The 16,453-nt window shown below is 33.1% G+C and overlaps 1 protein-coding gene across 1 annotated transcript in view; it reads left to right on the forward strand.

Moving 5' to 3' along the window:
- SMCHD1 (structural maintenance of chromosomes flexible hinge domain containing 1) overlaps window positions 1-16,453 on the forward strand; it is a 128,442-nt gene that overhangs the window by 36,552 nt on the left and 75,437 nt on the right. Inside the window, exons 9-19 of the mRNA XM_007456555.1 lie at window positions 1,620-1,710; window positions 2,418-2,628; window positions 5,015-5,135; window positions 5,214-5,397; window positions 7,328-7,522; window positions 9,031-9,144; window positions 9,745-9,851; window positions 10,584-10,666; window positions 10,851-10,964; window positions 15,207-15,284; window positions 15,364-15,483. Coding sequence (XP_007456617.1) covers window positions 1,620-1,710; window positions 2,418-2,628; window positions 5,015-5,135; window positions 5,214-5,397; window positions 7,328-7,522; window positions 9,031-9,144; window positions 9,745-9,851; window positions 10,584-10,666; window positions 10,851-10,964; window positions 15,207-15,284; window positions 15,364-15,483 — 1,418 coding nt within the window. The remainder of the gene's footprint in view (window positions 1-1,619; window positions 1,711-2,417; window positions 2,629-5,014; window positions 5,136-5,213; window positions 5,398-7,327; window positions 7,523-9,030; window positions 9,145-9,744; window positions 9,852-10,583; window positions 10,667-10,850; window positions 10,965-15,206; window positions 15,285-15,363; window positions 15,484-16,453) is intronic.

Here is a 16,453-nt window from a genome sequence, read left to right on the forward strand (position 1 = left end):
TGTGCTTTTGCTGTGTAGCATGTATTATAATCTTCACAGTTTACTTATATTTTTGTCTTCCTTCTACCTTGGAATGTCTGTCGTTTTTTATGCACTGCTGTATCCCAGTGTTTCCTGTTACATAGTAGATGCTCAATAAAAGTTTACTGAATGAATGTATTGAGTCTATTAAAATAAAAATAAAATCTGTATGTGACATGAGTAATACTGAAAATAAATCTTTGTGTATCTATTCCAGGAAAACTTTTAGGAAGTATATATTCCATTAGATCAAATCAGAAGTATATATATTTAATGGCTCTTAAGTTTTTTCCTCTGTAGTTACACAGTATAGACCTTTGACTGGATTGTTTCCGTAATTTGTATTAGCCTGAATTAATTAGTCTTGCAAAATGGGTATACTGTACAAAATTCATGTTTTTAAAGAAAGTATCTTTTCTTATTTATTCAAAGGGCTGTTGTATTTACTTTGAGCTTCTCTATTTTATACATATATATTAACAATTAAAATTTTTTATGGAGAAATAAATTTGATTTTAGGAATGCCTTTTTTCTTGAATATTGATGTTTATTGGCTCTGTAACACAAGAGTTTTAAAAAGGACTTTGGAATGTTTCTTCTCTAAGAACATCTTTTATTAGTTATTTTATTATTTCTCTTAACTGAAGGAATTCAGTGTACATTAATGACATAACTTAATTCTTGCTTTTAAAAAGAATGACGTGTAACTTTAACCATTCTTTGAAATAGACACTTGCTAAGCTATTTATAGCACTCTTTCTTAATGTATGGTTGTAAACTTACTGTTGACTATGATGTTAACACTTTTGAGATGTCTGAAGAAAGATATAATGAGTGATTCCCTTTTATCTTAGTAGTGTTTTAAACTAGGGCAATTAATGTAATTTTAAAAAGTTAAAATTCATATGAAGGAATATTTTAAATTCCTGCTTGAGGAATAATTACACATGTGATACGGGATATGGGGAGAGGTGAATAATCTCCTCCAAATATAATCTTTTGAAACATTTGCCAAAATAAAATAACAAAGATTTCTGAAGTGGTGGTTTTTGATGGGATAATGTTGAATTTATTAGTTTTAGGAGTATTGGCATAAGATTGTTTCAGTGTCATAGGAGAAGAAAGATGAGAGTTACAGAATGATACTCTCATGTTGGGGACATAAGTTAAAGTTACTCAATCCTGTATACTCCCTGATATTTGAGTCCTTTGTAGAACATCCCTAACAAGTAGAATTATAGCCTCTTAACTTTTAGTTTTAGTTTTTTTGATAAACTATACTTAAAGTATTTGGGCCTTGAAGTTGGAAAGACTTGGATTGAAGCTCCCCCAACTCTATAATTCTGTGACCTTAAGTAAATTAAATTATATACGTTTCTTGCATTCCAATTTCTATATAAAATGAAGGGTAATAATACCTGAATCTCAGGATTGTTTTTACCATTAAATGGTTTACTCTGTTTAAAAATGCTTAATATAGTGCTTGGCACCTAGTAGGTACTGCCAAATAGTAGTTATAGAATATTTTTTGGTAGAAGATTAGATGAACTGTAATTTTATATGATTTAAAAGTGTAAAGGTATTCTTCTATGTTTTAGGCATATTTATCATTACTATATTCATGGCCCAAAAGGGAATGAAAAACGTACATCAAAAGAAGTTGGACCTTTCAACAACATTGATATTGAAGTAAGATAAAATTCTTTCTTAAAGTATTGTGAATTATTAGGTATCTGTTCTAGTTCCAAGTTACTCTGGACAAGAAAACTCAGTCAGTAAATAGGCAACTTCTCTGTCCTTGTCTTTTACCAGAACACTTCCCTAATTTGATATGCAAGTAAAGAGATTATTCCTAGATGTATTTTTGTGGAACCTTTGTTTACTATAGTATATGGTTTTTCCTTTCTCTGTCTTCTCTAGAGATATGAGCTGTTACTGAATATCATGTCTCAAAAGCAGGGAAGAAAAGGAATAAATAGTTTCTCTTTTGTTCACAGAAGTCTTATAACGGTAAAGTAAGATTTAGAAGAAAAGAATATTTGAGTGTTGAGTTCTCAGTATCCTTGCCCACACATCAGGAAGAATTTCATGTACATCTTTATCCCACTTCCTACCTCTAGCAGGAAACCTTGAATTAAATGTACTCATCACTTAATATATCCTTCAGCTCTGCTTTGCTCTTTCTTTGCTTACTTTCAGTTTTTTGTAGTATATTTTTTTTGAGATGCTACTTAGAGCTATTTAATCCAAATAAAAATATATATGTATTGCAATAAGCTAGATGATTACTTGTACAAATAAAACTAGTTTTTGCCGGTTCTGTTGTTGGATCATAGGTGAGAACAAAAGTAAAGTCACTATAGAATTTAATTGTTTTTGTTTTATTTTTATTTTAGATTTCCGTGTTTGAAAAGGGGAAGACACCTAAGATTATCAACCTAAGGGAAATACAAGATGACATGCAGACGTTGTATATAAATACAGCAGCCGATAGTTTTGAGTTCAAGGCTCATGTTGAAGGAGATGGTGTAGTGGAAGGGATTATCCGATATCACCCTTTTTTATATGATAGAGAAACGTATCCTGATGATCCATGCTTTCCATCAAGTATGTTAATCTGTTATGTTAGCTACAAAATGTGAAGTTGTGATTTAGGATAGTGATTTGTTTTCTTAATAATAATTATTAGTTGGGCTGTTGAGGTTAGATAAATTTAAAAACTTTTTTCCCTCATGCAAATCTTCTTAAGTTATTAAAGTATTTATAATTTTTATAATTCTTAATTTTTATGTATATTCATTTCCAGATGAATAAAGCAGTGGCTTTAAGAAAGATTATATATTCTTTTATCATAGATCTCTTCCTGAAGTGAATTTTTAGCTATGTACTGCATAGTAATCCTTTATATATTCTCCATGTTGTCTTCCTGTTATCTTTGTAGGTATTTATAAAGTAAACTTTACTTAGTCATACTAGTTTTTTCTTTATGCTTTCTGATTTTTGCCTTGCTATAGAAAGGTATCTTATACCTCAAGATTATAAAAAAGACCTTGTGGTTTTTATTCTTAATCATTTTATGTTTACATCTTTAACACATCTCGAATCTTTTTTGTGTGTGGGTTAACCTAATATTTTCCATGTGGGTTTCCAGTTTCCTAGCACCAATTATTGAACGTTATGACTTTTGTAATAGTTTAAATATCACTTTCATAATAATATAAAGTTCCCATAAGTGCATAGATCTGGAGTTTTTACTATAAGGAATTGATCTAGTTTGTGTTTTTATTTATTTATTATAAATTTATTTATTTGTTTATTTATTTATGGCTGTGTTGGGTCTTTGTTGCTGTGAGCGGGGGCTACTCTTTGTTGCAGTGTGCAGGCTTCTTATTGTGGTGGCTTCTCTTGTTGTGGAGCACAGGCTCTAGGTGCGCGGGCTTCAGTAGTTGTGGCATGTGGGCTCAGTAGTTGTGGCTCGCAGTCTCTAGAGTGCAGGCTCAGTAGTTGTGGCTCACGGGCTTAGTTGCTCCGTGGCATGTGGGATCTTCCTGGACCAGGGCTTGAACCTGTGTGCCCTGCATTGGCAGGCAGAGTGCTACCACTGTGGCAACCACTGTACCACCAGGGAAGTCCCTATTTCGTGTTTTTATACATGAGTCATGATACTCTCGTCCTTTATACTGTATATTGATATCTATAGGGCAAGACACTATTGTTCTTTTTTGAGAAAATTCTTAATGCTTAATCTTTTGCTCTTCTGGATAAACTTTGGAATCACTTTGTACTGTACTTTCACTTTAAAAAAATCCTAGTGGTATTATTGGGATTGCATTGAATTTTCATAGATTAACAATATTAAATTTTCTCATTCAGAATAATTCTTTAGTATAGCCTTAGTATTGTGGGTTTTGGAACCAGATTTCCTGATTTGAATCCTATCTTTGCCACTTTGTGTAAACTTTGACAAAGTACCGCCTGCCTCAGTATCTGTGAAATGGGGGGGTAATAATTCTTGCCTCATAGATGTGTTGTGAGGGTTGAATAAGAAACTGCTTCAAGTCCTCAGAATAGTGCCCGACTTTGTTTAGTAAGTGCTCATACATGTTATTACTCAGTGACCTTCCCTCCCGTGAAGTCTCTAGCATGTTTTTCATTTGCCATTTGTAATTTTTGCATGCTTATAGACAAAAAGATAAAGTTTTTCAAATGATGTCTTAAAATAATAGCCAGTAAGTTGAATGAGATCAGAGGGGTTCTCTAAGAGCAAGTGAAATGGTGTGATTGAAAGGAATATTTAATTGTGATGGAGTTTTGAGGGTTTTTTTGGGAGAAGAAGGCTTTATTGGGGGTGGGGGGAATGACAATGCCAGAATATCTGAGGTATTACTATGTCAGGATCATAATCTTTGAATCTAATTTATCTGAATATATGAAAATGTATTACTAACAAACATAAAAATGTAGACAGTTGTGCTTTATAACATAGGTTATAATTCTAGCTGTAGCATAAAGTAAACTTACATTCAGTGTTATTAATTTGTCCAAGCTAGGCAGACTTGCTGTTGCTAGATACTGTAGATTTTCCAGATTATTTTTATGTAAGTAAACTGCTTCTGACAGAGTTGTGAAGCTTGTGGTTTAGGTACAGGATTCAAGCTCCCATATTTATAAATAGGTTTTAAAGATTGCAGGCTCAGTAGCTAGTATAGTACTCCTAACACAGATGGATTAGTATGTAAGCAATTATTGACTTTGTAATGAGAAACACTGTTGGTAATGTGGAACCACTTTGAAAATCTGCCTTTTTGAGGGCAAACAGAATAAAGCCACCTTTAGATTTTATAGAATGCAATGTTGAAGATCATAAGAATTTTTGTTACCATTTCTCTGAAGTAGCTTTAACATTTCACTTACAGAAATTGATTTCTCAGTGGTAAAAATTGCATATACTTTATAGCAATAACCATTTTGTTCCAATATTCCTTTGTTTTAGAATTAAAAGATGAAGATGATGATGATGACTGTTTTATACTTGAGAAAGCAGCAAGAGGGAAAAGACCTATTTTTGAATGTTTTTGGAATGGACGACTAATACCATATACATCTGTTGAAGAGTAAGTTCTGATTTTTGCAGAAATTATATTGTTTTGTGATCTAATCTTTTTACTAACTAATACTTTGTTCTGTTCAAGCTTTGACTGGTGTACTCCTCCTAAGAAGAGAGGGCTTGCACCGATTGAGTGCTACAATAGGATATCTGGTGCATTATTCACTAATGACAAATTCCAGGTCAGCACAAATAAACTGACCTTTATGGATCTTGAGCTAAAATTGAAAGATAAGAACACCCTTTTTACAAGGATTTTAAATGGACAGGTATGGTTTTAAGTATCAAATTTTGAATATTTGCAAGTGTTCTATTTTAAGTACAACAAAAGTCACTAGTAGTGTAGATTTGTACTGACAATTTGCATACTTTTCATTTTATTTAATCAGGAGTATAAATTTTCATTCATGAGCATTTATGTGTTCACTCAAAAATTTCAAATTGATTAGATCTTGTTCAGGTAAAATTTACAGATCTTTTATCAGATCTTCATCAGTAGTACCTTGACATAGTAAATAGAAGTTACAGAACCATGTCCATTTGATAAGAGCATATAAGAACAATTTTATCTAATACAAAATCTGTGTTTATATATTAATAACCTAAATATGCAATTTTAATCTAATCTTGGGGGTAAAATTGAGGTAGAACTGTGAAATACTTTGGGCTAAAAGGTGCTGTGAGATTGATCAGTATTACAATCTACATTAATCAATAGAAAAAGAATGATAAAATTTTTAAAAAGTAGGATAGAACTAGTGTACTTTTATTCTACCTAAGCACCTCAGAAACGTACCTGATACTACTCTTTCAGTAGTTTAATGTTAAGTTGCCAAGAGATGGATGCATTTATTCTGAACTTAAAATTGCTTAAGCAATAAGCACAATACATGACACACAGTATTTATAGTCAGTCATCCCTACAACATGTTGAAATTCATTTTGCTCTTAATAAAAAGATACTGAATCTTATATACTTTTATCAAATACAAGGGCTGTACATTGAAATACAGCATAAAAATTTGGTAGGCGGACTGTCCCATTCCTAGTTAATAATTTTAATATTCTTGTCAAGTTGACAAAGTGATAACAGTAATTTGCTGATTTAGGAAGGAGTTGGTACCTGGGAACAGATTAGGGGGAAGATTTCCTTGAAGATATGTGCCATTTTTGAGTGTTTACCATGTACATGTTACTTTTTATTCAAATAACTTTTTAAAACCAAAAGTTTTTTTTTTTAGTGATTAACATACTGGCCCTTTGACTATAAGCTGCAAAAACTTAAGCTGAAATCAGTTTTAGTTTTGCCCCATTTTCATTTGGAAATGGTATATTGTGGAATAAGTTATATAGGGGGAAATGGACTTCTATAACTTTATGCAAAGTCTTCTGTGAAAGCATGTTATGTAAAGATTATCTTCCCTACTCATTCTCCTAAAGATAGGCATTAAACAAGTATATAGCACCTTACGCTGGAATGTAAATCTCTATACTGTCTCCCATCAGGGCGAAGAATGATAAGCAATAGCACATTTTTTTCTTATATATTATTAGAAAACAATTTTTATTTTATGATTTATTTTCTGAATAAATATAGATATATAATACATAATTAAAAGGAAAGATGTGTTTTGCATAGCAATGATTCTCAACCTTTTTTTCACTATCACTTTATAAAAGAGCTTTTTTGACCTTTTCTCCCCCTAATCACTCCCCACGATGACATTTTAATACCATCGATATACTATATATATGTTTAAGTACTATATGTATTTAAATCTGTGCCTGATACATAAAAAGCTGTTTTTATTGCCCTATTGAAAATGTGCATCGTTCACAGTAAGATGGCTTCCACTTACCCTTTTCCCCAATCAGCTAGTTCTCCTTATCCTAGGCAGCCAGTGTTTGTCATTTTTTGGTATATCCTAGGATTTAAAACAGAGAAGCAAATCTTTGTTGATATTGACCATTGAGACCTTGGACCCAAGGGTGTAGCAAAGATATTTCTTTCTTTAGTAATGTCTTTGATAGAAATCTAAATTCGTATGGGAGAAGTATCCAGCAAAATATTTTAGTCTTTTATTAGATTTTCTGGGGTGGGCAGATATGTGAAAGGAAAAATGAAATGAATGAGAAGTGTCTTTGGTTGTATTTGTTTATTAGTAGCTATATTTCATAGAACATTTTAAAATTTTACAGGAGCAGCGAATGAAAATTGACAGAGAATTTGCTTTATGGCTGAAGGACTGTCATGAAAAGTATGACAAACAAATAAAATTTACACTTTTTAAAGGAATAATTACACGTCCTGATCTTCCTTCTAAAAAGCAGGGCCCCTGGGCGACTTATTCAGCAATAGAATGGGATGGAAAAATATACAAAGCAGGACAGCTGGTAAGTTTAACTTAGTTTTAGATTTAATTTTTAGTAGAATTTGAAACTAAATTAGATGTATTAGAATTTATCAACAACCAAAAATAATATATTTACTCTTGGCTCCTCGGGAGCCAGAAAAGAACGAAAAGGCCAAACGGATTTTAATTACGTAATTTGACAGGACATTTTATAAAAAACTTGATTTTTGCCAAAGTCTCAATTAGCAAGGTTTTTATTGTTTCTTGCACTCAACTTTACTCAAATGGAGAATTCCATTTTGTTTTTTTAATTGTGATATGGAGAAATTATTTTTCAGCAAATTTTTATTGAGTGCTGCTTGTGAGTTACTGTGCTATTGACTGCATTGTGGAGAATGCAGAGATCTAGGGGATGTCCTTTGTCCTTCAGGCTGTTACAGCCTGAAAACAGAGATAACCTAAGCAGAATAATCATAGGTAAGAAGGGGGTAAGTGCTATGAAAAGAGAATGAATAGTGCTCATAGTTTAGGAGAGAATTTTCTGACTTAGGATTGGCCTGGGAGAAGAGGGTAAATCATGCAGTTCTTTGTGCATGAAGTGGCATTTGTATGGAACTTGAAAGAGGTAAAGGCTCAGGTTTGCAGAGGTAATTTTATGAAGGTAATAAATGCACAAATGTGACACTCATCATCATATATCGAAAGCTTTGAAATCAGATGCGGTCCCCTCGAAGTAGTGTGTGTAGCTACAGCTTGCTTTTCCAACATTTAGAGGTTAGGAAAACAAAGAGGAGGAGCTGACAAAGGAGAATTGAAAGGGATAAGATAGTGAGATAGAAGGGAACCAGGAGAATAAGGTATTTATGAAGAGTTACAAGGAGGGAGTGATCAGTTTTGTCAAATTCTGTGTGGTAGTCAAGCGAAACGCTTTCTCAGAGAAGATAATCTGAGCACAGAGAAAGACAGGTAAATGCAGGGAAACCGCAAGCAACAGTTGGGTTGCTGCAACCTATTGTGTGTGTGAGGAGAAATAGTTCAGAAATGAAATGAGGCTGGAAGGTAGGTTGGGTGTAAATTTTTGTTGTCCTTGTAGTTGGGAAGTTTTGAATTGAGCTAATGGAAATTACCCTTAGATTTTTCAAGCCAAGTAAGGAGAAGAAATACATTATAGGCAAGTTTTGAGCTAATTTATTTGAAAGAAATGAGAACTTCGTAAGTCACCGTTCACAGTCTGCAAGCAACATTTATGGGGGTTTGAGATAACTTGCATTAATAATAATTGACTTGGAAGGCTTTGGGCATTTTAGACACATGCACAGCTATGACATTTTTGTATGAAGAAGCCACTGTGTCATTTCAAAGATATGTTACAAATAAGTGGAGAACTTCACAAATATAACTTTATTAGAATGCTTTTTTTGTTAATTTTTCTAATGATAGATGCTGAGTTTTCCCCTTGCATAAAGTAGTTCTGTTAAGTAATTGTTAAACCTGTTTTTCTAAAAGTAAATATTAATACTAAACCCTTGTTTTAAAACTAAATATTAGGTCAAGACAATCAAGACACTTCCTCTCTTTTATGGAAGCATTGTAAAATTTTTTCTTTATGGTGATCATGATGGAGAAGTATATGCTACAGGAGGAGAGGTTCAAATTGCAATGGTAAGACCCCCAAATAACAAAAAATATTTCTTCAAAGTCTCTTGGTACAAAAAAAAAAAAAAAACAAACAAAGTCTCTTGGTACTACTTTCTTTTGCTTAATTGTTAAAGATACGGTATTCTGTTTTGCCTCATATTTGGCTTTTCCATTGGTTAAAGTAGCATGAATTTTTATGTTTCATATTTGATGTTTTTAATAATCTATAGAACAATGTCTGAGTGCCCAGTGCTTAATTAATGTTACATATATCATTGTTAGTTAACGCAGTAATTTTGTAAAGTGCACATTTCATCCAAGGCCCACAATCATAAACATTGGAGCCAGACTTCTATCTCTAGAATGAAAAACTTCAAAACTAGAGCTGGTTTTATTCTTATACTATGCTCTTGTTAAAATTTGAATGGCCTAAGGCCTATTTAATTAGGCCTAAGGAGTTTACATGAAAAATGGAAGTAAACACTGTGGTATAATGTAATAATAGCTATTACGATTTATATACTTAACTAGGGTAAAAATATGTTTCTTTGGAAGAAATGTTCTTGTTGCAGCTAAATTTAAATAGTTTTTTTGAAATGTTGGTATAAATTTTTATTTATTCAGGAACCTCAGGCACTGTATGATGAAATAAAAACTGTGCCAATTGCAAAGCTGGATAGGACAGTTGCTGAGAAAGCTGTGAAAAAATATGTAGAAGATGAAATGGCAAGGTAATTTATATTTCAAGATGCATGGTAAAAAATAACAAGAAAAATCAAGAGGAATTGTCCTTTTAGCAGTTACTGAGTATGTCATTATGCTCTTCTATTTGGGCACTTGTAGTCTTAGATGTGTGTATTGTGACAAACTTCTTGCTGTTAAAAAAAACCTGAGAGCTCTCTGTTATAAAAACAGAATCCTGTATTTCATAGAAAAATGAGGAACTCTTATATCTACAGTGTCACGGTTATCAGCACTATGATTAAGTTTGTTAAAGAAAAAAAAAAACTTTGGCCTACAGCTAGAAGAAAATGGTAGTAACTGCTGAGAGGTAAAGATTAGTACAAAAGAAGTAAAAGGAAATCGAAAAACAAAACGGTTTGGGCTCTTGTGTAGCTAATGATGTAGTCATTTCGATCCTACTGAATCTCACTGGTAATTCTTTTATTTGTAGAGTTTATCCTGTCTCCCAAAGGTAGCTTGTACTATAAATGAATAGAAAAGTCTCAAAAAAAAAAGCACAGTTCCTGGCTGTTAACACCAGGAGATTTTGTCTTACTCTGTAGCCACAACAGTGGTTGAGGAGAAGAAAATGTTTACAGTATTAATCATACAGGATTTCAGATTTAACCTGTCAAAAAAAATTAGAAATAAATATTAAAATTTCTAGTAACTTTTATTTTTAAAAATAAGACCATAATTAACACAGTTCATGAATAATTAATATGCTGGTTTCATAATAGGCTCCCTGATAGATTGTCAGTAACTTGGCCTGAAGGAGATGAATTATTGCCAAATGAGATTAGGCCTGCTGGAACCCCCATTGGTATGTTTTTGGGTTTTTTGTGTGTGTGTGTTTGTTTTTAAATACTGAAAAAATGCTTTTCTTACATCTTACATTTCATAGTAAAAGACCATGAAAAATTAAAGTGCTGTGTGAAGACCTAGCAGATTCATCAGATTCTTTGGGTGTAACTCAGACATTCTTATTTTTAATTTTGGACTGATAGGTGCATTAAGAATTGAAATATTGAATAAAAAGGGGGAAGCAATGCAAAAGCTTCCAGGAACAAGTCATGGAGGGTCAAAGAAACTCCTGGTTGAGCTCAAAGTTATACTACACTGTAAGTATATAAACTAATTTGGATCTTTATTGTTGTTCTTATATATATAACACATGTTTTAATATCTTTGTGTAATTATGAGCTAGCAATCTGATAGATAGTGCATTTGTTTAAAGTTAGGAGTTTCAAAAGTGTGAATAATTCATGTTAAAAAAATCAGTTTTCTGAGGGTTTTTTTTTTTAACATTTTATTCTGAATTTTCCTATGTAGGTAGCTATGGGCTAAAATAAAGATATGATGTGCATACATGTAGTAGTTTGTACAATAGGAATTTAGATGGGATAATCCTTAAGATCCCTTCTAAATCAAAAATACCGTGTCTCTGAACCTATGGGCCAGAAGTACTTGTTTCAGATGAGAATCCTGGCCCACTCTTTGGTAAAGGAAAAGAACTGCATATTATTGCTCATCTTGTATTTTCCTAACTTGAATCACCTTGTTTGTTAACTTTCTTGTCTGTTGTTTTTCGTTTTTTTTAACATCTTTATTGGCGTATAGTTGCTTTACAATGGTGTGTTAGTTTCTGCTTTATAACAAAGTGAATCACCTATACATATACATATGTTCCCATATCTCTTACCTCTTGCGTCTCCCTCCCTCCCACCCTCCCTATCCCTCCCCTCTAGGTGGTCACAAAGCACCGAGCTGATCTCCCTGTGCTACGCGGCTGGCTTCCCGCTAGCTATTTTACATTTGATAGTGTATATATGTCCATGCCACTCTCTCACTTCATCCCAGCTTACCCTTCCCCCTCCCCGTGTACTCAAGTCCATTCTCTATGTCTGTCTTTATTCTTGTCCTGCTCCTAGCTTCTTCAGAACCTTTTTTTTTTTCTTCTAAGATTCCATATATATGTGTTAGCATACGGTATTTGTTTTTCTCTTTCTGACTTATTACTTCACTCTGTATGACAGACTCTGGGTCCATCCACCTCACTACAAATAACTCAATTTCGTTTCTTTTTATGGCTGAGTAATATTCCATTGTATATATGTGCCACATCTTCTTTATCCATTCATCTGTCGATAGACACTTAGGTTGCTTCCATGTCCTGGCTATTGTAAATAAATACAGCTGCAGTGAACATTGTGGTACATGACTCTTTGAATTACGGTTTTCTTTGTCTGCTGTTTCTGTCTTGACTGCCTGAAAGTATTTTCAATTTATATTTTCAGTAATTGTTCTATCACTATATATTGCATGTCTGGTCCATGGATTTTAAAGATGTTTAAAGATGTTTTATTCACTATGCGTTTATTTCCAACACTTATAAACTAGTCAATGGTAATGTATACTTTCATTGTATAAATGTCTTACTAGCCTCAGCAGCATTGAACAGTTTGACTAATTTTACTGCAGTACTCTTATTTTTGGCCTCTGTGACACTCTATATTTCTCCAACTTTTTTTGATGGCTTAAAACAACATATGTTTATTGTCTTACAGTTCTCTAGGTCATCCGTCCCAGGTGGACTTCACTGTGCTAAAATCAAAGTGTCAGCAGGATAGTGTTCCTTCTGGAGGTTCTAGGGAAGGCTCGCCTTTTCCACTTCTAGAATCCACCCACATTCCTTGGCTTGTGGCCCCTTCTTCCATCTTCAAAGCGAGCAGTGTAGCATCTTCCAGCCTCTCTGTGACTCTGATCCTCCTGCCTCTGTCTTATTTAAAAACAAAAACAAAAATACACACAGGCATACCTCGTTTAATTGTGCTTTGCTTTATTGCCATTTGCAGATACTGCATTTTCTACAGATTGAAGGTTTATGGAAACTCTGTGTTGAGCAAGTCTGTTAATGCCATTTTCCCAATGATATTTGCTCACTTAATGTCTCTGTCACATTTTGGTCATTCTGGCAACATTTCAAACTTTTTCATTATTATATTTGTTACGGTGATCTGTGATTAGTGATATTTGATGTTATTACTCTGACTTGCTGAAGGCTCAGATGAAGGTTAGCATTTTTTAGCAATAAAGTACTTTTTAATTGAGATATGAACATTTTATTTTTTTAAAGAAATAATGCTCTTGCACACTCAGTAGACTTCAGTATAGTATAAACATAACTTTTATATGCACTGGGAAACGAAAAAATTTATGTGATTTGCTTTATTGCAATACTTGTTTTGTTGTGGTGGTCTGAAGCCAAACCTGCAATATCTCTAAGGTCTGCCTGTATATATATATATTTTTTTAATTAGAAGATTTTTTTTTTTGTTAAAGTATATATAATAGATTTACCATTTCAATTATTTTTTAAATGTACACTTTACTGTAGAGTGTTTCACATATTTGTTTCTTTGGAATGTCATTTAGCTTGTTCCATTGTTCTATTTCCTGAAGACTGGAAATTACCCCAAAAGCTTAAACAGATTTAGGTTCACCATTTTTTCCCCCCAAAGCAAGAATCCATATTCCATAGCGAATCTGTGTTTCTTAGGGTATTACATCAAGAGGCATTTGATGACTGTAATTAATTGTCCTACTTCTAGTGCTGCTAAAGTGGATTATTGAATTCACTTGGCTAATATGATTATAAAGTTCTCCTTTCATCCGTGATGTAATGATTTCATCCATTAATAATTTTTGCTTAGTTATTTGGTATGCAAAATGGTGATCCCCTCATTCTTTTCTTTCTTCCTAATTTATTATCCCAGTTTATTATCCTTCCTAGTTTATTTGTTAGTAATAAATTTCAGTTAGGGTCATTGGTTTACTCTGAAACATAGCTTTTATAGGAAAGGCAGTATAAAGGCTTAATCCTTTTTCTTTAATTGCAAATTACCAGTCAGGAATTGGTACAGTACTGTGGTGCTCAGAGACTGTTTTTTTTGATTTTCATAAATGTGTTTTTCTGAATGTATGGGGTTTATAGATTTGACATGCTTCCTTGATTTTGATGTGCCTTCATGTTTGCTCCTCTGTCCTCTTGCTAAGACCCTTTTTGTCTTTGATTTGAGCTTTCTTGCTTTCTGGCTCAAGACATCCTAGAATCTTCTTGTACATGTTTACCCTAAACTTCGATTCACCCATTACTCTTTTTTTTTTTTTTTTTTACCATCTTTATTGGAGTATAATTGCTTTACAGTGGTGTGTTAGTTTCTGCTTTATAACAAAGTAAATCAGCTATACATATACATATATCCCCATATCTCCTCCCTCTTGTGTCTCCCTCCCACCCTCCTTATCCCACCCCTCTAAGTGGTCACAAAGCACCGAGCTGATCTCCCTGTGCTGTGCAGCTGCTTCCCACTAGCTATCAGTTTTACATTTGGTAGTGTATATATGTACATGCTACTCTCTAACTTTGTCCCAGCCCCTTTCAGTGGGGAATGGCATTTAGAGGCCTGAGCGTTAGGATTGCTCATGGCCACTGGGTGAAATTGTTTCTAAGCTTTTTTGATTGATAGCTAAACATGAATATTTTTGGAAAAGAAAAAAAATGAATTCATATTGATATTCTGAGTTTTTATTTAACCACTTTGATTTTATTCTTTTATTTCATTTCTTTTATGTTGAAAATCTTGATTCTTAACATTAACTTACTGCTTTATCCTATAATATAGTTTCAAAATAGTGATACTTATAAAATTACTAATAGTGCTATTAGATTAAATTTGACTTCTTTGAAGCACTATTTGTCCTTAAAGTTATATATTCTAAAGTTGAAGTCAGTTGAAATAATTTAAAAAAATTTTTTAACATGGTCATATCGCCTACCTACATTTTGGTTTTGCTTATGAATTGCTTTATTTTAATTCTATTTTGTGAATATTTTAAGTCATGTAATTCCAAAGTCAAAAATAAATAACAAGGAATATTTCAGAGAAGTGATATCATCCTTCTTTTTGTTTTCTTTCTTCTACTTTAGGTGTTGCATTTTTCTCTTAATAGAGCACTAGGTCTTAGAGATTACTCTATGTAAATAAAGTATGCTATTTTCCTCTTGAAAACTTTTAAAGAAATGATTTTCAATATCAAAAGAAAATTATATTCTTTTGTTTGTGCCAGTTAAGTTTATTTACAGATACATTTTTAAGAATTGAAATAAAGGAATTTTGATCAGCTGAATGAGTAAATTTTCATTATGCTATTGACTTGAATAGGATAGCTTTAGATTTTTCGAGGTTCCAAAATTACCTTAAAAAATATATAGCAGGTAGACATTTGATGCCAGTGTGACATTTCTTATTCATGTTCTATATTTAATTTCTCAAAATATAAATTTTTTTTCTTTTATTAAGCTCCAAATGGAAATAAAGAAATCATTTCACATATTAGTCAACATGGAGGAAAATGGCCTTACTGGTTTAAAAAAATGGGTGAGTTACTATTCTGACTGTTAAAAATTCTATCAGTATTACATTTACTTGAATTTTAATTTCTTCTTAATTTGTCCAGAAAATATTCAAAAGTTGGGGAATTATACATTGAAATTGCAAGTTGTACTGAATGAAAGTAATGCGGACACTTATGCAGGAAGACCACTACCATCTAAAGCAATTAAATTTTCTGTCAAAGGTAAGCAAAACACCAATATGTAACTCTATATGCTAAAGGTGGCATTTTAAATCAAGAGGAAAACAGGTAATTTAATAAAAGATGTTTGACCAATTGTATAACCATCTTGGTCTTAGAGTGGCTTTATAATTCTGCTTGATAATCATATTCCTTATAAACTTTTTATTTTTTTTTGCGGTACGCGGGCCTCTCACTATTGTGGCCTCTCCCGTTGCGGCGCACAGGCTCTGGACGCGCAGGCCCAGCGGCCACGGCTCACGGGCCCAGCCGCTCCGCGGCATGCGGGATCTTCCCAGACCGGGGCACGAACCTGTGTCCCCTGCATCGGCAGGCGGACTCTCAACCACTGCGCCACCAGGGAAGCCCCCCTTATAAACTTTTGAAAGCATCATTGTTTTCTAGCTTCCCTTGTTACTGGTAGAGTCTAAAGTTATTCTGATTCCTAACTTTTGCATGTTAAACACCCTCCACTCCCAGTCCAACCGCCCCTATCCTCCCTCTTCTGCAATCCCCAGAAGTTTGGATAATTTTTTTGGGGGGGGGTCCCAATTTCTGAAATTTTAAATTCTAGGGATTTTTCTTGAGTTACTTTGATTTCTACTCTGTTTTTTCTTTCTACAACATCTAGTGTTAAGACATTGGACCTCTTGACTGGTGTACTAATACTGCTTTTTCTGCTTTACATCTCTTGGTTTTATTTCTGTACTTTACAAGAGACTTCTTTAACAAGATGTTCGACACTTTCTATTGAATTTTTCCTTTCTGCTATAATTTTTTTAGTTTCTGAAATATTCTCTGGTTATTCCCTTTTCAAAGTATTTTCTCTGACTTCATGGATTCAGTATCTTTATTAATTCTCTGAGGCTATTAATAATAGTGGCATTTTTTCTTGACGCTTTCAAACTTTATTCATAGCTTGTTTCCTCCATGTTGCTTTTTTTCACATCTACTCTGGGTCCTTCCTGTTAGA

The sequence above is a fragment of the Lipotes vexillifer genome, unplaced genomic scaffold (assembly GCF_000442215.2).
Source record: "Lipotes vexillifer unplaced genomic scaffold, Lipotes_vexillifer_v1.1 scaffold429, whole genome shotgun sequence".
Classification (NCBI taxonomy): Eukaryota; Metazoa; Chordata; class Mammalia; order Artiodactyla; family Lipotidae; genus Lipotes; species Lipotes vexillifer.